The 27740-nt window shown below is 37.9% G+C and overlaps 1 protein-coding gene across 2 annotated transcripts; it reads right to left on the bottom strand.

Annotated features, from left to right (window-relative positions):
* Positions 1–268: 268 nt before the first annotated feature.
* Positions 269–25203, bottom strand: HSPH1 (heat shock protein family H (Hsp110) member 1). Of its 2 annotated transcripts, XM_032314645.1 has the most exons (18): positions 24740–25203; positions 22155–22212; positions 20136–20276; positions 19306–19428; positions 16841–16940; positions 15491–15624; positions 14811–15055; positions 13829–14057; positions 12271–12377; positions 11887–12020; positions 9784–9992; positions 7960–8091; positions 5359–5496; positions 4356–4481; positions 3032–3139; positions 2811–2930; positions 2261–2422; positions 269–1174 (listed from the first exon to the last, which is right to left on the bottom strand). In XM_032314645.1, the coding sequence occupies exons 1-18, from the start codon at positions 24844–24846 to the stop codon at positions 968–970; spliced, it is 2580 nt and encodes an 859-aa protein (XP_032170536.1). In that variant the 5' UTR covers positions 24847–25203; the 3' UTR covers positions 269–967. The 2 variants fall into 2 exon arrangements, with proteins under 2 accessions (XP_032170536.1, XP_032170535.1); XM_032314644.1 differs by lacking the exon at positions 7960–8091 and having other exon boundaries at positions 24740–24959.
* Between the last annotated feature and the right edge of the window lie 2537 nt (positions 25204–27740).

The raw sequence follows: 27740 nt of genomic DNA, 5'->3' as shown, positions 1-27740 counted from the left end.
TCCCAACAAAGCTCCATCATTAGGACAAGGCTTGAAGGATATGCAACAAGTTAATGCTTTTTTCTACAGTGTTGGAGTTACATTCAACTTAAAAAAAAAAAAAAGAAACATTATGTTTAATGTAATAAATATGCCATTTTTCTATCAGGAAAAAGCATATGTAAGGAGCAGCAAAAAAGGAAAACTGGATTTTCATAGAAAGTAACTTCATTTTTGCAACAATTTATATACCTTCCCCCTCAAGCTGCCTTTTTTAATGACAAAACCGTTTAGAAATGACACCATAAGATGAACTTTATTTTAAAGCTCATAAAAGGCTTCACAATATCAGTTACAAACAATCAACATTTCTTCCAATTTACACCTTCACATGACAATGTACTGTATAACAAGAGATATAGTTGAAAGTTTTTGTTCTGCATGCTGCTAACACATTTCACTAGCTTTTGCTTTACTCGTTGATTTTTATTATCAAAGCAAAAAGTCATATTCTATTGGACAGAATTAATATTAGAAAGCCCTTATGAAATCAGACTTAGTCTTGTTTATAAACATCCATACCCACACACATGCTGAAATGGAGAGCAAAATGCAAGAAAACTACCTTGGCAGGAACAATGCTTCAAGATTTTTAATCACAGCCCTCTTGAACAAGCAGTACAGTTTGTTTTATTTTCTCCAAAAGACAAAAGTCAATTTCATCCTCAGTGATGCAAATGGTAATACTGCACAGAAGCTTAGTATGAATTCACAATTCCACAGGAATCTGAAAGTTACCAAGGCAATTTTCCCTTTTAGGATCATAAAGACTACAGACTTAAGCTTTTTTTCTCTTTCCATATAATACACAAAATTTCTAAACATCCTTAAAAAAGAAAATATAAATAGTCTCAGTATGTTATGTAGAATCACATACTATGGCAAAAATATTTTATTCATTGAAGGACTAAGCCAATGTTAACAGTATCTAGTCCAAGTCCATATTAATGGAACTCTTCTCATTAGGGTAACATTCCCCATTCTGATGTGGAGGCTCAGCACCAAAATTTTCTTTGCCTTCTAAATCTTCTTCCTTTTTATCAGTATTTGGGCCATTTGGAGTTCTTTCCAGCTTAGGTGATTCAATTTTTGGCTTGGGTTGTGTTACGACGGGTTCACAAGTGTTATTCAACTCCTAAGCAAGGAAAACAAAATTGGTAATCAGGTTAACTCTGGTCCATCCAGTCATTTTCAATTATTTTCCTAAGACACCACCTGAGCTATTTATTTTTCTATCTCAAGGAATTCAATTTCCTCATGACACTTGCCCAAAACTATAGCTGAAGTCTGGTGAAAACAACAGTGAATAATGTTCTATGATGAGTCAGGAACCTGGAAAAGTCCTCACATACCTCATTTAATCCTCACAATAATATTAAAAGGTAGAAATTATGATCCCCACCTATGAAAGATGGTTCAGAGAGGATGGCTAACTTAACCTCAAGATTAGGAAACCTAGTAAGCAAAGAACTGGGATTCAAGATTATAGCCCCCTGACTTCAAAGGCTCACAATTCTTGGGGGTCCTGGCTGACTCGGTTGGGCTTCCAGTTCTTGACTTCTTTGCCACAGGTCATGATCTCAGGGTCCTGGGACTGAGACCCTCATCAGACTCCGCACCTTGGAGTCTGCTTGGGATGTTCTCTCCCTCAGTCCTTCTGCCCCTCCCCCTGCTCACATGCTTTCTCTCCAAAATAAATAAAATCTTAAAAAAAAAAAAAAAAATGCTCACGATTCTTTAACTTTGTGTTTCAACATTCTTCCAGAGGGAAAGCATCCCTTGGTTTTCTTCTCAACTTTCTTCAAAGCCTCACACACTCAGCAAGGCCTTCCTTGATAAAATACCTGGGTTCTTTTCCAGTGCCCAGTATCTCCTAACCCTTTGACTACTTAATTTTTGCCCTCAGCACCTGACCTCATCTGATACACTTCCTCTCCTCGTTTGCTGTCAAGTCTTCCTCGAACCAGCAGGTTAACTGCCATAATGGCAGTGACTCAACAAATGTATTTGTTGAACTGAATGAATAATGAAAAAATGGAAATTTAAGAGAAACACATACGATCTTCTATATTTTGTAGTATCAATAATGAACTAATAAATCCGGTCTCAATCAGGATGAGGTTAAAGAATGGTCAAAGAAAGAGTTATATTTAAGGTTCACAGGATTGCAGCTTGAGTCCCTAAGGAAACACAGCACCAAACATTAGACAATACTACTTACCTTTATTTTTGCTTTAATTTCTTGAGCACGTACAACTGGATCCTGATCAAGACTCTTTTTAGCCTGAGCATTCATGATATTGTTCATCCACTCCATCACTTCATTAACAGACTTCTCAACCTTTTTCATCTCAGATTCATCAATATGATTATATTTCTCATCCTGAATGGAAAAAGAGGCATGGTCATTCGGTAGACTTAAGTATTTAAAAGTGGGGCACCTGGGTGGCTCAGCTCATGATCCCAGGATCCTGGGGAAAAGCCCCACATCAGGCTCCCTGCTCAGTGGGGAGCCTGCCTCTCCCTCTCCCTCTGCCCTACCCTGGGGCTCATGCTCTCGCTCAAATAAATAAATAAGATCTTTTTTTAAAGAAAGTATTTAATAGTAACCTCTAACCTGACCCCATTTCCCATGAAGTTCAAATCTATCTCTATACCAAATACAAATACCAAAAACAAATTTCTCATGTGTTCACAGTGAAGGTTCCTCAACTTAGTATCAGTTTGCAAAAATCTAGGGTAACTTCCTTGCAACGCACAAAAAGACTTACGTTATTTCTGAAGTCTGCAGCTACCTTGGCATAGTGTTGCAGCCTCTGTCCCAGTTCTTCAAACATTTTTGGTCGTTCCTCAGCTTCTTGAAACCGAACTTTAACTGGAGTGCCAATTTTCTAAAACAAGATGTAATTAAATTAACACTTGTCTAACTGCATTTTGAAAGTTTGTAGTCTAAAACACAGGCACCACATCCTAGGGGGAGAGAAGGACCTACCATTAATTCTTCCAACTTGTCAACATATGCTTGTTTAGCTTGGTCCTCTCCTTCTTCATAGAGCCAGTTTTCAGTATCCGTGAGCAATCTCAAAAAATTCTGGTGATCCTGTATATGGAACATTAAGAATCCATACCAGTGGCAACTTTACTTTAAATTCACAACAAGATGAGTCATCCTCAGAAGTGCTAAACACTAAGTCACCAATCTTATTTCTAAGAAAGGCACTCTGATTAGCTGGACTCTCTTTACTGAAAAGTATCAAGGAACAATCTACTCGTAAAATCTACTAGTAGATTTTACATGAGAGATTAACAATAATTTCTTGGCTTCTCTTTTACACGGAGACATTGTTAAGTCCGGTAAACCGCTTACAGACTTAACAATACCGTATCCCAGAGTCTACTTTTGGACAATCTATACACTGAAATGGGGTTATGGAAGAGCAATTATCTTTCTGCTCTCCAAAGCAATTAGGTTTTGATGAATTAACTTTCTATTCACTCCCACAATTATCAAAGGGAAATAGGCAAGTTGACAATTCAATCACTGAACCTGAAAAGAAAATCATTCCTAACCAATTCCCATAATGTATTTCTACTCTAGTCTTGGGAGGTCTACACACCTTAGGTCATCTCTCCTTCAGAATTCCAACCACAAGAAATCCAGGAAATGTCAGGGCAGAGCCAAAAACTAATGCTTATTACAAGGTAGCCCAAGGAACTTAGAACTAAAATAGACCTCTAAGTCGAAATTCTTTTAACTTCAGAATTAATCCCGAAACCATCCCAGATTTGTATCTAGCCAATTGTTTTCTAAGCCTCATTTTCACAGTTGTGCTTCTGAGATTTACTCAGAGCCACACTGACTTTGGAAGCTTAGAAAAGGGCTAAAGGGAATAATTTGCCTGATAAATTTTGGAATGACTGGATAAACAAGTCTTCCGGGATAAAACACTGACCATAAGTAACCAAAGGAACGAGAGTCATAATAACAACAACAACAAAAAAACAAGAACAAAAATATAAGAATGGAAGTCTTTAAAACCAAGCATTTTCTCCTATTTACCTGCCTAGCCCCTAACCCTTTAATGTCATGGACTCTAAATAAATGTTTGATAGGTTCTTTCTTTTAGAAAACTAAAAAGTCATTGGACGAATTTGAATAAAACTACATATTACTACTGAGCCTCTTTCAGGACTATTTAAACAATTTCAAGTTTTCTGTTTTCAAAAAGCTCATTACATAATCTAGTAGAGATTTAAATGTCAAATTTTACATGAAGCACTTTTATTATCTGAATGAAACAGAGCTCTACACATACCTGTTCACATATAAATTTTTCATATGGTCCACACAGCTTGTCCCTGAACTCATACACATACTCCTCCACAGCATTTTTAGCATCATTTCTTTCCTTCTCCAGTTTATCCTGCATGATCATCTTGCCCTGCCAGAAAACAGGGAAAATTAATTCCGGCCTTAGTCTTCTGCTGTCTGTAACTAAACGTTAACTAGACTCTGCTTTTTAAAATCAACAATTATACAAAAAAAAAGTGTTTACAGTTCTAATTGATACCTCATAAGTTTATAACAGATCTTACGAAGTTCTTCATTTACTAAAATATACACAGTAGGTTGTGACTTTTTTTTTTTAATTACATGATAAATAACATAGCTTTTGCATCTCAGACTTAATACAAAGAAGAAAAAAATTCAATTCACTACAATTTTCTTTCCTTTTAGGTAGTTATATAGTTGTCTCCTATTGGGAGTAATATTGGCCAATATATAATGGTCACAGGATGCTGCAACTGTATTTGAAATCAAGGATTGTAAATTTATTTATCCACTTATTAATGAAATATTAATGAGGTGTAATTATTAAATTTCAAAACACAATGCTGCCATCTCAATAAAACAAAACTATACCTCAATTATTTCACATATTCTAGACTACAAAGAAGCACAGTGTATTTTAACAGAAAATTTAGTATGAAAAAAAAATATTTAGTGTGGCTTGAGGTACCAACTGTATTGCGCCCTGTCCTAGAACACAGTGGCATCCAATTTCTGTCAAGACCTTGAGCAATCAAGCAGAATGATCTAGAGTATAGATCTTTTCCATAAGGAGGCAAAAATATAAACACCCTTCTTAAAAAAAATTAAACTGAGAACCATTAGTTTTGGATTCCTCCTATTCTTAAAACTGTATACAACGTGGGGTATGGGAAAGAAGCACGGCTATTCCTCTATTAGGAGTATGGGTAACTGGGCCAACCAACTAAATAATTCCAGAATGGAAAATAATTACCTGAAGTACTTACCTCTGTCTCAATATACATGTTAAGAAGGTCTTTCCCTAATTGCCAGACCAAGTTGGCTTCAATAGGCAGCTCAACATTCACCACCTTTATTTTGGGCTTTTTGGCTTCTGGAGGCTGGTCAACTTTCTTTTCATTTGCCTTAGGAAGGGGTTAAAAAAAAAAAAAAAGGAAAAATTCCTAAATCTTCAGAACAACAAAAAAATCTCCCTATCATACTTTCTAAAAATAAACTCCCTAATATCCTGAACTGGAGGAGTGCACATCATCTAATTCCCACCCACCCATTTTAAACCAGGCTGCAGCTACAACTTAAACATGTCATACTTTCTCTCAAGAATTCACCAGGATATTTTTCTCTTTGCATATTGAACTTAATCTTTCCTGCTAAAACTTTTCTTCATACGTCTTTAATTTTTAAGCCTGTATGCAATGCCTAGGACTCCAAAAAAAAGTCTAAACTATTATTAAATTACCACATCTTTAAATACTGTCTAGAATCTAACTAACTAAAACAGACTGTGACCAAAGGTAAACACATTAGGATCACTTCTATTCCTCCTTTATACTTGAGTCCCTCCATCCCAACCAGGTATTATACCTGGTTCAATTGCAATTAGCACTATACCGATGAGTGCCTTTTAAAGTTTCCTAATGAATTTGGGGATTCTAGACACATACATATGTAAATGTATGTATACATATATAAATTATCTTTATTCCTACTATCTGCCTTGGAGTCATACTCCTTTTCTTAAGCAAACATAAGGTAAAAAAAGAGACAAAAGAACCTTAAAATAGAAAATGAAATGATGCAGCAAATGCTAACAGTTTGCTGCAGGTCTTTCAAAATATGTAAATACAGGGCTAAAGAAGTAAGTATCTCCCATGGCCTTTAATTTTCTAAGACTTTTCTATGCATTCCCCTTTCTACACGTTCCTACTAGCTGAGATAACAAAGAACACAACTTAGGAAACTCAGCTGTGGAACAGATTAGAAAATAACAAACGGAATAAACACACACCCTGAATGGCTGGGATAGTCAGATAGGAAGGCCTAGCCTATCAGTACAATAAGCACCGCCACAGGATAATTCTGAGAAGTTAAAAACTTCAGAACTCTAGGCACTTCACAGAGGAAACTGGAGGACTTGAAAAAGGTTCAGTGCCTTGCCTAAAATGACGAAGACAGAGATGGGACTAGAACTCATGTTTCCCAGACTGCTGGTTCAGTACTCCTAAAAGTCACAGGTCTCAGAAGTGTAGCCAGCTGTCTCACCAGCAAGGATCTAGTCAATCAGCCTGCAGTCCCAATCTCTAGCACACATGAGAACCCCCCCAATATACTGTGCATGCTCCAGGGCACACACCACAAGGAAAATGAACTAGAGGACAACCATCCCTCATACAACACAGGAGTACAACAGATATTTGGGAAACAAATGGATGACAGTACACACATAGCAGTTAAAGTCCGTGTAAGACTCTGACGGTACAACATTAAACCAACTACTGACTGAACCGATAGATCACAAAATGGCACTCAACAAGGAATGGATGAAGAACCCTCCAAAGGGGTGTGTGAGAATGTTCCAAAGGGCTTGACGCTGGCGTTCCCACCTACAACTATGAACATGAAATGGTACTCCATGTCATGTTCCAGACAGGCACTGAGACTACCAGCACAAGTCAGTTACTACTCAACACTAAGTGAGGGGAGGGACGGGACATTAAGGAGCTGTTGTGGCAAAGAAAGCAATGCTGCTCCACCATCATCATCACGGAACTCTTTACAAGGAGAAAAAAAAGCAGCTTTTAGAGTCAGGAACTAAAGCTCATATTAGGATTCCCACAGGACCAATCAGGGCAGGAGATTAAAAACGAAATGTTTACCAAGTATAAAAGAATTCTGTGATTCATCTTAAGGTAAGAGAAAACCAAACCACTAATGAAAGGTTAATAATTTACATGCAACGTGTACAAAGAGTGAAGTTCTGCAAAGCACAGAATGATCTGGAGGAACAATGTTGTCAACTTCCCAGTATCTACACGATTATGAATTTTAAAAGGTTTGATTAGAAGCTGTCATTTTTCAAGGGACAAGCACAAATATTTAATTTAGCTTCTAATACATACTGTGGAAGCATGGCAAAGAAAAATGACTTTGAAGTACAATCTGGTTATTAGCACACTATCATAATTAATTTAGTTTTGACAGGTGATTTGAGAGGAGAAAAAAGTTACTAGACTCCTATAGCCCGTGTATTTATCATTCAGACTAATTCAAGTGAAAACTCCTCACATTAGCAGATACCTCTGACATTAGAGAAAATAAGACATGTCATGCATTCGTCTCTTGTTGCTTGGAGTGGCAGTTAATCAAGAGAAGCTATCGTGTCTAAAACAAGATATTCAATTCCCTTAGGTGGGCTTGAGTACCTCTAACTCATTTTAATTGATAAACACATAAAAAACTAAAAAACCAAAACCCTATACAGAATAAAGTAAGTTGGTGCTGGCTCTTGAAACTGCAAATTTAATGATATCATTAATGATCACATGTTGCAACATTGTCTAAAGGAATGAACTAGAAGAGTCACTCACTTTGTCAGCATCTGGGATTTTGTTTTCTTCAGAGGTAAGTTCAGGTGAAGGGGGAGACTGTGAGGTTTGTTGACCATCAGTTTGTACCTGGGGCTGTGTTCCAGCTTCACTGTTGTCTTGCTGGATATTTTTCTGAAATGAAAGCCCAGGCACAAAGGATGTAGAAAGCAGGTGTACTTATATAAATTTAAAAGGTTACAGGGCACCAAAGACAGTACACTCAATTTCTGAAATCTTAATAGGTGGGTGAGAAAAGATACTGGATAAAAGCAAAATAAATACAAAATACTTGAAAACTCCTTACAACTCTTAAACCTGTAAGAAATTCTTTGAATGAGAGCAGTTAATATTGTTAAATAACCAAGCAGTAGGCATTTTGATTGATGTGATGACAACCAAGAACTCTCCTTTAGGAAACTTTGATCTAGCTTTGTAGGGTTATAACTCGCAAAAGCACAAGAAATAGATTTACTCCAGGCCTCTCTCCCAGAAACAAGATTCCAAAACTGAAATTCACCAGCAGCCATCAGCAACATATTGCCATTTCAATGAACTGAACATTTGCATAAAAAAGCCAACGATCAGTCATTCAGGGATTCCTCATTTCAGCTTACAGATACCCAAGGCTCCTCCTGTCCCCACCTTCTTTTTGTGATTTAGCTATTTCCACTTCAGAAGATCTCAGGATAAAGATATATGCTATGTGTTAGTAGACCTCAATCCCCAATAAATCAGTGCTTGCTCTAGTCCTTTCCCATCTTTGGGAGAAGCCTGAAACATTCTCATTTAACTACTTTCCATCCACCCTGAAGGCTCTCAAATTTTTCTTTCAGAGCTTCAAGAGTCTAAGGCAGACACTGAAATATTCAGAAACAAGGCACTCGTGATGTAAATATCCAAAAAGTACAAAGAGATTGATACAACAGGCATTAGAATAATGGTGTCCATAGCCAAATGGAAAAGTATACAGCACTGATCATTTAACGCATCATTCTGCAATTTTTAAAAGTGAGAACAAACCTTAGGCTCAGATACTAATGTTCCTTAAATGTTCCAGGAATAATAGGGATACGAGCTGTCTGACCACAGGATACCACACTTTCTCACATCTTAACTAAAACACTGTTCACTTGCCTCTCCATTTAAGCTATTTCTGATCATTATCCAGAAGTGAACTCTAACAGCTAATCCATTTTGAAGTTTCTTAAAATTTTTCTGTACTCCTACTAATCGGAAGAACGTGAACAGTAACAACTTTCTATCTTCCATGCAGATAGTTCTCTTCCTTCCCTCCCACAATTTAACAGATGACGCAAATAAAAGCAAACAAGTCCTGAAATACCAAAGCCAATTTTGCAGTATTTTTTTAAAAATCAGCTTTAATATTTGGTATATATTCCAAATTTTTTTTGTCTTTTTCTTTTTTTCTTAATCATCAGTCAAAACTGCCTTCTCATATGTGGTCAATGCCTTTAACAAACAAAATTAACATTTTAATTAAATTTGTTACATTTTGTTAATTAAATTTAACAAAACAAAATTATTACTTTGTAATAATTACACTCTTATTTTGTAATGTGCCAGTTCAAATTAGCTATACAGAATTTAACGATAATTCACCAAATTCTGGGCCATATATATCATCACCTAGCAATGCTGTCATCATTCCCCAAAATTCTAGTATATATGCTGCCGAAGCGAGCACGTCATTCCCCAAAATTCTAAATAAAATTAAGAAAAATGTGTTTGAACCCTTCCCTACTCTTTTCCTATAGAGTTAACTCAACTATATATCCCAACTCAAAGGCTTATCCACAAACTTACATCAGTGTCTGAGTTTTCTGCTGGTCTCTGATTAGGACATTCCATGTCTGCTTCAACAGAAGACCCTTCATTCTCCTCAGTTGGGATCTTCTCCACCATGGATGCTGTAGAGATGGTGAAAATGCCATGCGTATTGACTCGCACTTTGACTTTCACTCTCGATTTTTCTCCGTCTTTCTGGGCAGAAACATTCTGAACTATGAAACGGCCTAGAACAAAAAGAAATGGACAATTGTTGAAGTGAATCTAAATGTCTGTAAAGACGACAAAGCTTCAAAGTACTGCTATTCCCAAATCTTCCCATTTTCTCTACCAACTGAAATAAAACCTATCCTACTAACATAAAATAAACTTAGGTGTATGGTACTACTCCAATACTTGGAATTAGTGTTAATATCCTATAAAACCTTCAAAGGCATGGCACGTCTGTGATTGTTTTTATTTAATACAGATTCTGTAAGACAGATGACAAGAAGTCCCTGCCTCCTCCAATCCTATTTCAATAAACATAAGCGCAAACTAAACATGAAAATCTGTTAGCAAGTGTAAGGCAGAGATCTCAAGTGATACTAAGCATTTTAATCCTACAGAGTCTTCAGGGAAAACTGTTTTCCTGAGGGAATAATCAAAACATTTTTCTATGTGTTAAGTAGGAGAGAGTCTGATAAAACCTGATGTCAAAGCCTGAAATTATAATGCAAAATACAGTAGTTGTAGTGCATTTCTGAGTAGGAGGTAAGAGTATGGACTCTGACCCAGTCTCTGGGCTTGAATCCTGGCCGTGTAACCCACTGCAAGTTATTTAACCTACCTATGCTTCTATGGATTGAGGTGATAAGTGTTTACAGTGAGCACATAAAACCACAGAACCAAGTGGCATATGTTAGCTATCATATCCACTAATAGCCTTATTATTCCAGAGGCCACTAAACCAAAATTAAGTATTTTGAACCTAGTATGCGCAAAGCACTATATGGGATTTGACACCTTTATATTTAAGGTGCTGTTTACACAAACACAAGAAGTTACAGATTTAATTACCAGGTCAGTGAAAGATATTAGAATAGACATTCAATAATTACCAAATCACTGGGGCTCAGGAAATAATTACTGTAAGACTCATTTAAAGAAACAGCATTCACTATGGGGTATCCGAGATGAGTTAGAGGAGAAAGAGATGTAAGATTGTTCTTTAAGCATGTGCAAGCTTTTTAATTTTGGCAATAACACTGATTTAACGTCGTACTAAAAAGGCTTGGATTTTATCCTTTGCATGACGGGGAACTAATGCATAGAATCCAACCTATTAAATTTTTAGTCTCTATTTAACAATTTCTCAAGCTAATTTCCTAGCAATAAATTTGTAAAAACGGTTTAAGAACAAACCAAAAAACAAAAAACAAAAAAACAAAAAAGCCACACACACACACAACAACAAAAAATCTCTTCTGTGTTGAACATTTTTGGTGTTAAGTGCTAAGAAAGAAAACACACTGGTCAGGTTAGACCTCTACAAACAACTTTGTTATGAAAAGGTGTGGGGTAACAGTGAGTCCTGAACAGATCTTGCAATACTGGAAAATTTTTACCCTCAGCCTGGGAAAGACACATGGCCACTCAGGAAGGGATCCATAGCTCTCCCATAAATTTCCAGTTACTAAGAGTCAAAACAGATGGACAGCACCAAACCTCTCAAGGAAAAATGTACCAAAAAAGATGTACTTTTAAAAGAGATTACAATAGAAAGGTCCATTTGAGAAGTTGCTGCAATGGTGTCTGAGCCAGTTTTAAACTGGAAGTAACATTCCATCTAGAAGAAAGGTTAGTATTAAAAACAGGTGGCGATCCTTTAAGCAGAGACTGTATCAGGAGAAAAAAGACTGACATGTTTCAAGACACAAACACACATGGATGTGACAGCAGCGCTAAGCAAGTCATTTCATCTCTACAAGCCAATTCATTCATCAATAAAAGGAAGAGATTTCTTCATCACCATTATTCTAAATTGACAATGACTTTACATGGAATTATGTTCCACCCAACGTCACCGAGAAGAAAATTTTTTTACATTGGTACACTACGTCTTTCAAATTAATCGCTTACCTATTTTTGCTTCTGGATATGGAACTCCTTGAGGATCAGAATAGAAAGCTTCTAGCTCAAAAGGTCCCCTTCTCAAGAAAGTGAGAACTTTGGAGAAAGGAGCAGCATGGTTTCGACTAAATACTTCGTGGACCCTAGAGGAAAGGAAAAGGCATTCAGTATTCCAAGCGCTTAAGATTATAATGCTACACAAAATAGAATAAATGATCTGAAATCACCAATTCTACCTCACCATTTATTAACACCAAAATGAGAGAACTATTTTGATAGGTTTGGTTGTTCAAAGACTCCAATTGGACTCATCAGACCCTCAACTGTAAAAGTCATTTGTTAATTTTTTCTCCTTTATGTTAAAATAGTTATCTGAATAAACTTGCTACATACCCTTCAGTATCTTCTGAATCATGGTTCCACACCAGAGATATTGCAAAAGGAACAGCATCTGTGATGGAAAATTCTCTAACTTTAAATGCCGGGGAAAGAATTGCACACTTTAAAAGAAAAAGAAAGGATTATCATAATATCATGAATAATTGCACTCATCTTTTAATATAAAGCTCAATTCAAATTGGATGGTAAGTTTAAATTCAAATTCAAAATTGCTTACAGTGTATGTCATCGTAAGTACAAAGAACAGAACATCTAAATACTATGCCAGTCACTAAATATAGACCAGTAATACAATGGATCTCAGGATGACAACTGTTGACCAATAACAAGTTTCATAGGAGCTTAGGGAAAAAACCACTGGCCTTGCCAGGAATGCCCTGATAGCAATCTCAATTACAAGCTGTACCACTCTGGAGTCTGTGTGTGTTTCCACAAACAACTCTGTCCCTATCACCTTTCAAATGTCTAAAAAACTTTTGAAAAAGATAAAACCCAAAATGTTCGTATTTTCAGGTAATTTTATGAAGGAAACAATGGTAAATTCAAAGTTGAGGTGGAAAACACCCAAGTGACAGGTGGATTTAGAGAAGTCACATAAAACTGAACAAATACACAAGTAAAGTGAAAGTCAATCTCTGATTAGCACAGGATCCTTCAAAAGAAAGGCCAAAATAAGCTCTACTTCTAAAGAAATGATAAACTTCCAATGTTTTGGTGAATTAGAGCCTTAGTTAAGGAAGTACACTCCATTATCAAGGAAAAAACAGAAACAAAAACCCCAGATGCATCACGTGGATACAACGGACTACCAGCAGTAATGAGTACATATCCTTCCTTTTTAAAGGAAGGTATAGTCCGTCTAAAAACCTTTGTGTACAGAACCTCTTGCTATTTTGTATTAAAAGTAACTGTGCTAGCTAGATTAAAATTTAAGCATGGTTACCTTGAAACTTTGGTTAAAACTACTTGGTGACTATAATATTATCCTAAAAATAAATACTAATTTCCTTATCAGCAACTTCTAGTTTTGGTGCTTTCACTTTGCCAAATGAACTTAAGCTTCTGAGTGGCCTTCTTACTTGATATGTAAGTTACAATCAATCAGCTTGAAGGAGGAGGAAGAGCTATTTCCTAAGACCACTTGTTAACTAACACTCTCAGCAAATTCCCCCCACCCCGATCACTTCCTCCTTACACCACACTGCTGTTCCAAATGCCCTCTCTGTGCCTGGGAAGTACTGCTACCACCACATAGCTAATTCATGCTTGATTCTTTTGTTTCCTGGGTCCCCTCAGAGTCATGCCTGTTCCTGACCCACAGTTTAAGAAACAACAGCTGCAAATTTCCTTCCATCAAAAATTTCCTAGATGTTCCAGATCTGAAGATCCCTGTTTCCCCAGAGCCTTATGGCTGTTGTTTGTAAGTGCACTCCCTCAGGATAGCTAATTAGACACAGGGCTCTGCCTATTATACGACCTCATCACAGTGAAACAAAGCAGAAATGGTTAGAGGCATGAACACCAAGAGAAAAAAGGGCTGAGACAGCAGTACCTGTAGTGCACACCCTCTAGCCACGGCTTCATCTGCATTGAGTGTTGTGCTAATGTCTTTTCCAAAGAATCGAGCAATTTTTTCTTTCACAGCTGGAATTCGGGTAGTGCCTCCAACTATCTCCACAGCACTCACATCTTCAACTCGGAGCTGAGTCTGTTCCATCAGTGAGTAAAGGGGAACTTCTATCTTTTGCAGGAGGTCGGCACAGAGTTCTTCAAATTGTGCCCTTAGTAAAGAAGAGGAATGCTACTAATCTTTGGAAACATTATCTTAAAGCCAATATCCTGACCAATTTTTTAAAACAATATTAACCCAATGAATTTCTTTTTCCTTTGACAACCTCAATTCCACATGGGTCAAGTTAAACTGTACTATAATTTGTAACTTTTAACATACACATAAATATACAATACAGGAACAGAAAAGAGATGGGGGAGAAAATTAGTTATACTGGTATTCTTGGAAAAAAATCACTTTTATATTAAGACTGCCATTTTATTCCTTAAAACTTTTTTGGTGTGTAACCATTATTCACTAACTGGCCTAGAAATACTAAGAAATGATAAATACCAAAGACTCCACCATAAGGGCACCTAGCAAAGTACCTGTTTAAAAAAAAAAAAAAATCTTTGCATGGGGTGCCTGAGTGGCTCAGTTGGTTAAGCATCCAAATCTTGACCTTGGCTCAGGTCATGATCCCAGGATCGTGGACTGAGCCCTACGTTGGGATCCCCACAGGGTGTGGAACCTACCTTAGATTCTCTCTCTCCCTTTGCTGCTACCCCCACTTTAAAATAAATAAAAAAATCACCTCTCTGCCGAAGTGACCCTAGTTTCTAATGATGTGAATAGTCCTAGCGAGTAGCACACCGTCTTGAAAATGGAGGCCAAGACTCTCAACACCATAGCTAGACAGACATCTGAGCCACAGTTTCAGCAGGAAGTTTCTTCTATTAAATCAAGAGAATTCAAGACGCACCTGTTCATCTTTCCCGAAACATCTTTGTCATTCATAAAGCACTCGATATTCAGTGGTAGGTCTGTGCTGTTAGAACTCATTAACTTTTTCAATTTTTCACACTCTTGATACAGACGAAGGAGTGCTCGTATTTTGGATTTTGCATCCAACTTGTACTTAGTTTTAAATTCTGCACAAAAATGTTCCACTAACTTTTCATCGAAGTCTTTTCCTCCTAAGAAAGGATCGAAGGCTGTTCCCAGTACCTAATTTAGTTAAAACAACATATAATCTGGTTATTTTCAATCGTATTTTTAACTAGAATCTTAAATACTGCTACTCAAACAACTGAAGACTACAGATCAAGACTGCTACTTAAATTACAACATGAAATCCAAGTCAAGAGAAATGTTACTACCAAAGCCAAATGAAATGCTAAATCTCTGATTTACTTTTAATGATTACATAGGATAATCTTTAAAAAGCTGCTCTTTCTTAAGCCAGAATACTTAGAAGTATGCGAAGATAATTACATCATCTTTATAGAGAACAACTTTAGGAATAATTCTTTGTTAATATCGTTACCCCAAACTCTTCATTACCAAGAAGCAAAGTTAAGAAGCTCAGTTGATTGAAGTAAAATGATAAATACAACACATTTAAATATGCTTTGGTCACTGAGTTCTAATTTATGACTTCACCTTCAATTTTCCCTTGTTAAAGGCACAGGCAGACACTTGAAAAGCTGAGTGTCCCATATCAACAAAAACTACTATCCGAGGTTTCTCATCCAGGCCTGGAAGATCCTGCTTATAGATCCCGTAATTCAAAGCAACTACCAAAAAAATAAAATTAAATTAAATTAAAAAAAAAAATCAATCAATTCCTTGGTTCACATTTTCTTACCAATTTCATCATTACCAAAATAATTACACATGCAGGAAACCTGACTATACCTCAAACACTTAAAGGTGAACACATTTCTTTTATACCTGACTTCAAACTAATTTTCATGGCATCAGTAACTTGCTCCCTTTCTGATTTCAGAACAATGCTCTCTCTATTCACTTTGCAATGTATGAAGAGATACCACAGAGAAAATATACAAGGTGCAAATACAATGAAATGTAACCACAAACAATAGCAGTCTCGTCACATAATACTTACATTTGAACCGCAACCTTTGAGACTGCTTATCCAAAAAAATTAAGAATTTAATACACAACTACAGCAACTGCAGTTCCTACCAATTTCTTTTTAGATTCAACGCAAAAAGCTGATCTACCTTAAAGAGACTGTTAGCTTTTTCTGAACTTCTAAACCACTGTATTTCTAAATACATATAACCTTAAGAACACAACTTTATTGATACTTTTAGGAATTTTAAAACACATATTATATGTGAAAGACATACATGTATTAGATATAAAACACGTGTATATTAGATATACACTGGAAAAAAGTCTTACTTGCTTTGTCTGAATACACTACATTGTAATTGACCTTTTGTTCACCTGTAATCTTAAAAAACTAGTAAAGGCTCTAGGAAGAAGTCATTGCTTTGCTTACCACTATATCTGTAAATACAATGCCTTGCAAATGATACAGTTTAAATCAATATTTGCTAGAAGATAAATGATCAATGACTAACTGCATATATTCAGGAAATGTAGAAGGGAAAACTTTTTTTTTTTTAACTTAATCAATACTTATAGTCAAGGCAGTTGTAAAGCCCCAAATCTTTAGGTTTTGGGAAAACTTAAATATAAAAACCACATAAGGAAATAAAAAACTAAATTCAACACCCATAATTCAAAAGATTAAAATATATACATAGAATTTAATGAAAACAGAACCATAAATCTGACAAAGTGTCAATTTCTCATTAGATAGTAGCATCTGAAAAGTTGGAATTCTTTAATTTCAAATCTAACCCTTATTTTTTTACTAGGCTACGTTTCTACAAGTACATGAATTATATACCTGATACGTCTTAACTCGAGTTTTGATAGTATATTCACTACTACACAAAAATAGTTCTTTTCCCTTACCAGCTGTCATGTCATTCATAAGTCTCAGGCAGTTTAGGCCAACTATTTGTGCAGCATCTAATACAGATCGCCTTTCAGCATCTGTGAAGAAAGAGGGAACCTACCAACAAGAAAGGAAAGAATTTTAACTTGTCTAGAACACACACATCCAAATTCCTCACAACCACTTATGATTAAATAAAACAGTACAGCTAAATAGGTGCCTAGCAAAGTTACAGAACATAAAACAGAACTTCCAGACTTCATTTCCAGCAAGTTCCTTAACTTTCAGAAGAATAATTACTTTTTTAAAAAATGTCCCAAAATTGTATTATCAAAGTAATTTTTATTATAACCAAATTTTAACCCAAAATAAAAATCAGGAGTATTCACTAAGACATACTGACAATTACATTTTTTTTTTAAGATTTTTTATTTATTAATTTGACAGAGAGAAATCACAAGTAGATGGAGAGGCAGCCAGAGAGAGAGAGATAGGGAAGCAGGCTCTCTGCTGAGCAGAGAGCCTGATGCGGGACTCGATCCCAGGACCCTAAGATCATGACCTGAGCCGAAGGCAGCGGCTTAACCCACTGAGCCACCCAGGCGCCCCCTGACAATTACTTATATGTAATAAAAAGCTTCAGATGTAGGAAATACCATTTCGGAACCAGTCTTAAATTTCTGACAGCTGGAAATCACAGCATTAAGTCAACATCTAATGTTAAATATAACTGAACTACAGGTAAATACTGAGGGAACTTAAAGATAATATGGAACTAATACTAGCATATGCAACTGCTCTATAGTTTTGCTATTCAGTGCATTTAAGCATTAATAGATGATGGGGTACCTTCTAATTCTATAGAACTGTTAAGATTACAAAAACATTTTTAGGCAAAGCCTGTTGATATTCTTAAAAGAAGGAAGAGCAAAAAACAGCTCAAGGGATGGGATGAAGTTTCTTATGGTGCTGACTTGTGCTTCCAGCTAGGTTAATTCTTTTGATCGCTTTCTAGGACAACACTCTAACTAGGACACTCTTCAGGAGGTGTGTCTAACAATACAGTCATAGAATCACTTAACTAACAAAGTACCGAAGGGAAAACTTATTACAGTGGCTTTCATTTTTCCCCCAAAGTATTTGTAGCTGCTTCAGAAAGAGAGGCAAGAGCAAAAGTGGGTCTCTGCTCACCTTTCAAATCGGCACACTGCTTTCATCAGTTTTCCATATTGCTTATTTAAAAAAAAAAAAAAGGAAGAACCACTAACTTGTAACTTAATTCTTTAATTTTCCCAGAGATTAGATACTATTTTTCCAAGTGACAACCAGACAGTCTTTTTTTTTTTTTTTAAAGATTTTATTCATTTATTTGACAGAGAGAGATCACAAGTAGGCAGAGAGGCAGGCAGAGAGAGAGAGGCTCCCTGCTGAGCAGAGAGCCCGATGCGGGACTCGATCCCAGGACCCTGAGATCATGACCTGAGCCGAAGGCAGCGGCTTAACCCACTGAACCACCCAGGCGCCCAACAACCAGACAGTCTTATAGAACACCTTCTGTCTTTTCTGTCTTGCAAGGACAGTAGGAGAAATTTTAGGCCTCTGACTCTACTCTTCCATTTCCCAGGATATATTGCCATAAAAGCTTCTGAACCGTCTGGGCAGGCCAGGCTGCCCATGTTGTAATGCAAAGACCATGCAAGATGCAGGGAACTCCATCACAGACTGTCTTGGTCCAGGGCATAACCACAGAAGATCAAAAAGTGACCCTAGACATTTGGGAGAGAATTTCCAGCTGCCTTTTTGGTGTCCAAATAAAAGATGACTTTTGTCCATTTCAAATACACCTTGATAACCTACCAACTGCCCACTGAAGGTAGTGGGCTTGTCAGTGTTAAAAAATCTTCTAAGTTTTGTGATACCTAGGTGTCTCAGTCAGTTAAGTGTCTGCCTTCAGCTCAGCTCATGATCCCAGGATCCTGGGATGAAGCCCCATGTTGGGCTCCCTGCTCAGCAGTGAGTTTGCTTCTCCCTCTGCCTCTCTCCCCACTTGTGCCATCTCTGTCCCTCAGGTAAATAAATAAAATCTTTAAAATTCTTAAGTTTTATCACTACTAGGAGGTGACATTATAAAACTTCTAATGAACTGGTTGTCAGCTGATGGCAGAATTCTGAAAATGTCCCATTAAGTATACAAATAGAAAATCTGTTCACTGACTGTATTAGAACATTCCCCATTCAGCCAACCAGTCTCTTCCAAGGAGCCCTAGAGGAGACTCTGATTTGCACCTCCAATCAAGAACCTCTGTAACTTCGGCTAGAAATATCACTCAAACATACTCTGAAATGCTCCTGAGCGCTATGCTAATACAGTCCAGTAGGATTTTGATCTCTAGTAATAGAACAGTTTTCACACATTTAATACTTAAGAGTAGCAAAAAAGGCAATTAAAATAAAACACACTGCCTTGCTGAATTGTACTTACTGAAATCACACAATCTGTTACTGGTTTCTTGAGATTGTTTTCAGCAGTTTCCTTTAACTTAGTCAACAGCATAGCTGTTATCTGCTCCACACTAAAGAGATGTTCTTCATCCATGTACATAACCTACATTGAGGAAGAAAAGTGTTTTAAACATTGTAGTACTTAAAACTACATGCTAATACTAACTTCCAAATATTATTACACATTCTCTTCCAGAAAACCTTTATTGTTACAACTGTTAGAAAACAAGAAAACGAAGGAAAAAAAAAAAAAGAAAAAGAATTAAAGAAAAGAAAAGAAGAACTTTTCTCTAGAGGTGAAGGGAAGGAAAAAAGCTAGGACAGATTTTTTTTCCCTCTACCCAAAGTACTAGTCAAAACATTACAGAAAGTAGTAAATTTCCACTCTAACTGAAGAGATCAGTGTAGCCATTATTATTTTAATGGTGACCCTAAGATAAAAATGCTTCTGCTAATTTAAAAACAGATTTCTGGTTTTGTTATACTACTGCTCTCCAAACAACTACAACTGGGCTGTCAAGGAATAGACTTCTGTATGATAAAACAACACAATTGAGATTTTTTCTAACCAACACTAAGGAAACCTAAATTTTAACAATTATAAAGAACTTATGAGACATAAATTAAGTTATAGCAATATAATTTGAATAATTTTCAGGCATTAAGACATACCTACAGTTTACAAGAACTTGACAAAAATAACTCATCTAATTAAGAATTTTAAATATTTACTAAGAATTAAGTGGGTTTTTTTTTTTTTTTTTTTCCTATTTCCAACTAAGGACTCTAAGGTTGACCAGTCCATATTACCTTTATTCCAACTCCACCATTTTTCATTGAAACCAAATCATAACTTAAGTTTTCCTTCTCCTTCTGAATGAAGGGGTCACTGAATGCTCGGCCATGAAACCTTTTGAAGTTAGACACTGTATTGTTTGCATGAGTGATTTGCTGCAAAAGAAATTATAAATTTAATTTTTTTTCTAATTTGAACACCTATCAGCTATTACAATTTTACAGAAAGTCAAATGTACAACCCAAACCATTAAGAACATAAATAACCTTCTCTGCAACCCCCGGAAAATGCCAGAAGGTAGGCAGTGAGAGGGAACAGGAGGCAATACTGTCACCAGACTTTAATTTTAAAAAGATTTCAAAATCTGCAAGATAAAATAAAAGATGGTGAAACTATCACTAAAGCCCTGAACAAACCAAGAACTGCACCCCTTTATTTCATTTCTTTTTCCCCACTAAACTTGTAAGTTTTATACCCAATGAATAAATAAGATCTAGAAGCACTGCAAGTCAAATTACTTAAAAAAAAAAAAAGTGAAAAGTTGTTACAGCTAAGTGGTCAGGACAAACATTTTGTGTTACAAAATACATGGATTGGGACAATAATGGAACATTAATTATCTATACCAAAAAGAAAGAGGCAAGGATAATTCAAGAAATTTCTAAGTGACTTAATGCTTTCAACTGTGTATTTTTGATGATTAGGCTCTGGATTGAAAAGTCCCACACTTCAGTGTAATATACTCACAGAAGTCAGCAGTGGGAACTTTATTTAAAATACATAAATAATTCAAAGACTAAAAACTGAGGCTTCTGAAGTAACGAAAATCCCAAAACAGTTTACTGTTTTTCTCTGCTCCACTTCTTTTAAAGGGAGGAATACAAGTTGACAGCACTAGTTTTTCAAACAATACAGAACTGAAGTATGTTTACATACTAAAATACGTTTATATACTAAAATATGACTTAAAGTATATCCAGTAACTTATAGACTAGATCTGAGCCTCAACTGATTCTCCTCATATAACTACAAAAGACTGCCATAGTTTTAGGTCTGAAATTATCAATATTCTAAATGGCCATATTCAGGAAGATAGTTACTTCACTAACGTGTTTCTTTCGAGTATATTATTTTAAACATACATAGCTATTTTTCTCTCCCTTGTTTTCTTTTGTATCTTGTATCTCTTCCAACTAGCTTTACTGTAGCATTTCAGGGATTAGAATTTTGTTTCTCTTTCAGCAATGTTATTTTCTGTATTTAAATGAACTTTTCCAGTTTCTCTTTAAAAGCCTCTCAGAAGAGATTTGATATTTCATGTTCTTTTGCTTTAATTTTTCCTCCCCAACCCTACGGGCTCACCAGTTTTAACGTGAGGCCTACATGGGAGGGGCATACATAAATTTTCTATCACATTAATAACAGGCAAAATTAATTTCAGTAACTTATTTTAAAGCCTAATAGATCCAAAATACTATCATTTCAACATGTACTCAATATAAAATATTGAAGAGATACTTTATTTCCTTTCAAGACTTCAAAATCTCATGTGTATTTCATACTTACTCCACATTTGTACATTTCAAGCATATCTAATGGTTACCCTTCAGACAGCACAGGTCTATATAGAACATGCTCCCAGTCTTCATTATTAAATAACCTGAAAGTGCTTCTAAATACAGAACTTCTAGAAGGAATCTTTAACTCTTAAATATACAAGAAATTTCACATGAAAGAAAGAACTTCAAGTGTCTTATTTGTAATTTTTAAAAATTAGATAAATTACAAGGTGACAAAATTACTAAAAATTAAGGTTGGCAGATTAGACTGTTAAAGTGGTTCTTAGGAGAAGAGGCAAGCAACAGAAGGAAAAATCCCCATGTAAAGGTTCATAAAATATGAATACCTGCATTACATTTCTAAAACTCAAAAATATGTAGGCTTAGATATTTCATATTCTTTTATGCCCTTGAGATTTTACCTTGAAAGACTCTCCCTTTAAAAAAATGACCAGAATTCTCTAAAGAACATACCTGATTTTTGGCTGCAACTCCAATTGTTCTGTTTTTTGATCCAAATGATATGACTGATCTAGAAGATATACAAACCACATGTCTCAAAACTGTTAAAAGGCATAGGGGCAGACATCTTTAACTGACAAGAAAATATAAAATTTCTTACCCACAGCGGGTGGTGGGGTGGTTTGAGGACAGCATAACTATAGCACAAGTTTCGGTCAGATACTCAGTGGAAGTCTGCTTAATTGCTACTCTGAGAATCCAATCTAGGTAGCCATCTTACCCAAAAAGTCTGCTCATGGTTCAGGGGGCATTTTCCAATAGCTCAAATACCAATATAACTGTCCAGGTCCCCAATTATTAGGAAGTGCACATGAACTCTGAAAATACTTTGAATAAAAGGTAACATTAACTTGACCTTAGATACATGATTAACAAAATATATGGTGTTAATTTCACTTCTCGGTTAGCAACTCTGTACAAATCTAAGTTATCACTGTCATACCCACTGCTGTTCTGATACACCATCGGCCTCTTTAGGATCCAAAGGTTTATATATACCCAAACAAGAGGGCCTGGAGGTTTCTGGAGTTTCTGGAGTTTAAAAGCTCAAGAGAGGGTCTTATAGGGAAGACTATACTTGATGAAACCAAGTAAGAATGACACAGAGTAACTACCACAAAAGGAAGTAATAATTAGTTACATTAAGTCAGCCTTGAAGAGATGAAAAACGACTTCTGTGCGACAACCTTCTCGGCAGTAGAAATGGAATGGTAACACAGAGAGAAACTCAAAGTCTTGTCAGGAGGAGGTAAGCAAATTAGGTTTTCAATCAGAGTGCAAGTAGGAGTAATAGATGAACAAAATGGGAATATGCTGAGGGCATTAAACACCAGGCTAAATCAACTTTAAATTGGCTATTAAGGAGACCCCTAAACCTAAATTATCTGAGCAAGTACTAAACAGCATTCTAAAAGCCAGAGAAGTGTTCAAGCAAAGGCCAGAATCTTCCAAAAAAACAGTTCATCATTCTAGACTCAGAGTAACTATTCACTTGCAGAACGACTGAACTCATTTTCCACACTGAAATTAATACTGCCAACCCAGATGAATCAAACATCTATTCCATCAAAAGATTAAAGGGCATTCCAATGCTGCCCTCTGCTTACCCTTTATAAGGACATATCTGTTGTTTCTAGTTTCACAATGGTCACTACAACCACATACACATTTTGTTCCTACTCTCATTTGAACAGCTTTTCTTCCTTTTATTGGATCAAAGAGAACAAAGATGTAAACTGTACCTAAGCATGAAAGCCCAACACTCTGTCTTTCCTACTATACTCCAATTACAGAGCCTTTTTTACACAGCTGAAGAACAGACTGTAAATCTGCAAATATGTGAAATCATGGAGTAAGTATTTCCAAGGCTATTCACTGTCAAATATTTGCCTATTTTCTGATTTTCCATTCACTTTCAAAAATAGCCATCTGTACTCAAATTGTGACATATACAGTCATTCTACAGTCATTCGTTGTACATTCTACAGTCAGTCATTGGGCCTTAATGTCTCATTCTATGCTTTTTATCTTGGTTTTAAGGCACCTAAAAAATATCTACATTAATTTCCCCGAGAAGTAAGCAATTGTTTTCATTAACATGCATGCAGGCATGTTTCATGTATTATCTTCAGAAAATAAGCCCCTCGAAAAAGTTGCTTTAATAAAACGTTACCTTTGCCCACCTCGTGCCGCTATAGAATATGGTATTTAATTCAGTGACAACATTTATCCCCGAGTTCTAGCACAAAACCGTGCAATTCTCATTTTATCTCCTTTATTTAAACGGGGCAAAATTAATAAACTAAAACACGATTTAGGATTCCCCTCGAATGGCTCTCATAAAACGAGCAAAAGGACGTTTACATCCTCACAAATGATCCCAGGCACTAAGGCTGACAGCGTTAGCAACCACAAGTGCGCAAGAAGAGGTATCTGTGAAAGGAGTGATTCTCTGGTCGCTAACAACAGTCCACCCGCTCACTGGACAAGCAGCAGCGCACAGGCTCTGGAAGCTTCCAGTTCATTTCGAGATTCACGATGCGTTAGAAAAATGCTCAGAAGGCCCGCATCTGCGGTGCGCAAAGATCTGCTCGGAGGGAGGGGGACAAGCTGGGGGCGGCAGAGGCAGCTCAGAGAAGCCGCATGGGGAAACGGGGGCGGCCGCGGAAAGGGCGAACAGAGGCTTGCCAAGAAAACGAATAAAGTCGCGGGCCTGGCCGTAGGAAGCCCGACCCCGAAGCGATGACCCTGGGCCACTCCACTCTAGGACTTGACTTTGGCCCCGTGAATCGCCAACACCCCCACCCTCCCCGCTCCTGGCAAGCCCCCACCCCTACTCTTGGGCAAGCGCCCTGCCCGACGCGGCCGCCGGTACCCAGACCCTACGGAGGAGCGCAGCACTCCGCACGCCGCCCTCCGATCGGCCCGGCGCTCGGAAGCCGGCCCGCAAGCCCCGGGTCCCCACGCTCCCCAACCCCCGCCGGCTTTCCCTCCCCACTCCAGAACCCTTCCTAGCGCCCCCGCAGGCTCCCACTTACGGGGTGCACCGGTCGCTGAACTCGTTGGCGATGGTCTCGATGCCCCCGGCCCGGGCCACGGCAATGTAGCAGCTCTGCGAGCCCACATCCAGCCCCACCACCGACATGGCCGGCTCGCGGTCCGCCTCCGCCCGGGCTCTGGGTCTGGGTCTGGGTCTGCGTCCGCGTCCTCCGGCCGCCCGCCCGCCCGCTCCTTCCGCAGCCGCTTCCTGCCCCGGCCGCGCCCGGCTCCCGCGGAGTCCGACCGCTCCTCTGTGACTCGGACGGACACACGGACAGTCGGCCTGGCTGGCGCCTCCGGCTTCCCGGAGACAGTGGCAGCTCTCAGAGAACCAAGCACGGAGGAAGGCGGCCAACGGTCTCCGCAGGTCGCTCCGCAAGCTCGGGATGGCGGCCTCGATCCGCACCCACAGCTCACCGGCGCGGCGCTGAACTACCGGCCCAGAAGGGGAGGTCCCAGTTCCTCAGCCTTATGTATCGTACTGATCAGAACTTTCCAGAATCTGCGGCATTTACTCACCGGCGCCTCCACCGGCCCCTCCACGTGCCACTTCCGCTTCCTTCTTCTCGAGCCTTCTCGAAAGATTCTACCCAATGGGTGACTGGTCCCTTTGGGGACGGCCACGGTTGCCATAGTGGCAGAAAAGCCGCTCCGGCGCGATTGGCTCAAGCCCGCCAGGCTGACCCACCTACGTCCCCGCCCGCCCTAGCCAGGGACTCTTCGCTGTCCCAATAAAACAGACAATGAAGAACGGAAAAATGGAAAATCGTAATCCACAATTTACTAGTGGGTGATGGCGTCCGACCCTGGGGAGGCTGATCGGGCGGAGACAACCCCCACTTCTGCGGAGACCCTAGACCCCCTAGACCCTGAGGAGGCCGACCCGCGGTTCACAGAGCATGTCGGGAATCGTAGTCCAGCTTGGGAGATGGAGTGCGCCTTGCGTGCTGGGATGTGTAGTCCCGGCCGCAGTGCGTGTCGGGACCGGCTTTGTCTGGGGAGACTCGCGGGAGAGGCTGGGTGCTTCTAGTGCTTTTGCGCGCGTTCTCTAGCCGCGGCGTTTTGTTTGCTGTTTGTTTTGCGTTCGCTTCTGTTGTATAGGTTACGCCACAACTGGAGAATTATGAATTACAAGAGGGAACTTCCGCTTAAGGCGCTAATAGGCGCAGTGTGTGTGTTAAATATTCATGTATTCGTCAGCCCGCAGGGTAGTCTTCGGTGGAACAAAACGTGGAAGGTTTTTTGGTGGTGTTACTGATTTTTTTAAGGGAAGCATTTTTAGATGTGGCGTAATATGGAAGCTGTCTGTAATATCCCTTGGTGCTTATTTTTGATGTCTGTCTTCAGCGGCCCTTGTTCTACTCTGTCACTCCTAGCCATAAATTATTAAGTTTTGCTTCTCGGGTTGATCAGAAAAAAACTTGTTTCTTTTCCGGAACAGGGATGTTGCAATCAACTTATTTTCGGTAAAGAGACAACTATGAAAAAAGTTCGCACGCTGCTGCTATTGTCTAGTCTTTTAGACACTTAACGTGTCTTTCAAGTTTTCCTGATAGCTCTCTGCTCACTCACCCTAAGGCACAGAGAAATACGAGCACAGTCCAAAGGTGTGTAACTGGATAAGTTAAGAGTGTGACCCAAAGAAGAGTATGACAACTCTTAGAAGGTTGTATGAGAGACAAGTCTAGGAGGCCAGCTTTTGTTACACGTGAAGTAAATTATATGTGTTTTATGATGGCTGCCTGGCGCTTAGACAAGCTAATAAACCTTAAAATGCTTCATTAGCTAACTAAAGGTGATTGGATCCTTACCTTTGAAAATATTGGTAGCTTTGAGGATTTTTGTTTTGCCTTACAAAAACTTCCCTTGCCTCCACATTGTTTGCATAACAAAATTTTATATATTACCATCCATGGAATCGTAGCATTTTTGAACAGAAATAGAACTTTGAGATTTTTTTGGTCTTCTCACATTTTTGTATATGAGGAAACTTCTGCAGAAAGGAAAAAGGAACAGTTCTTGGTCTTTAAAACTAGACAGATTTGAGTCAGTTTCAAATCCTGGGCAAATACAAAGATAATTTATAGCAGGGCTTCTAAGATTTCATGGACTTTAATTCTGTCTTTAGACTTACTATTTTGCCAGCTGTGAGGCCTTGAGATAATTACTAAGCTTTCTTGAGCTCCTCCTCATAGGTTGTATATAATGACTGAAACTGTATATAAGCCACCAAACATACGTCACAATTATGTGATAGCTGTGTAATCTTCCAATTCTTACTTGGGCCTTGGTTTCCTCATATGCAAAAATGGAGATCATACTACCACTTGGAAGTTTGGAAGGATCACATATAAATAAAACATCTACATGGTAGCAGGCACTCAGATTGTAGTGACAATAATATTCAAGAAAACTCAGTATCAGAATTTATATCTCCGCTCACACTGCTGTGAATGCTGAGTTCTACATTTTTGTAACCCCCTTTTATTTAACCTTATCTAACATTTTATATAACCTTAACTAATTATTGGGACAGGTGAGTAAGGGCCATATGAACTACCACATTTATTACCTAATTAGATAATGCTGCATTTGTTATCTAATTAGAATCCTTATTTTTATTACTTTATCATATTTTATTTGTTACATTTTTAATACACATAATTTCTGACACTATGTGTCATAGTGTCAGAAATTTTAGGATGAAACTAAGAATAGACAAACGTAATCCCATCACATCATTGGTATGTAATTACGGAGCCGAAGGTAAACAAAAAATTAAGGTAACTTCATCTTAAATCTGCTAGCTGCTATCATTGCAGTTACTGGGGGTTTTTCCTCCATATTTGTCTTGGAGAACGAGAGAGTCCTCAAAATCAGAAGCAGAAACCGCTCCCAAAGTAGAATAAAACAAAAACGCAAAGATAAAAGAAAAGCCCAAACCAAAATGCCATTAAAAGAGAGAATGTGCAGTCAATTTAAAAAAAGTTGTGATGGGCT

Source organism: Mustela erminea, chromosome 15, assembly GCF_009829155.1.
Source record: "Mustela erminea isolate mMusErm1 chromosome 15, mMusErm1.Pri, whole genome shotgun sequence".
NCBI lineage: Eukaryota > Metazoa > Chordata > Mammalia > Carnivora > Mustelidae > Mustela > Mustela erminea.
Note: the sequence above shows the minus strand (reverse complement) of the source record. Positions and strands in the feature narration are given on the sequence as shown.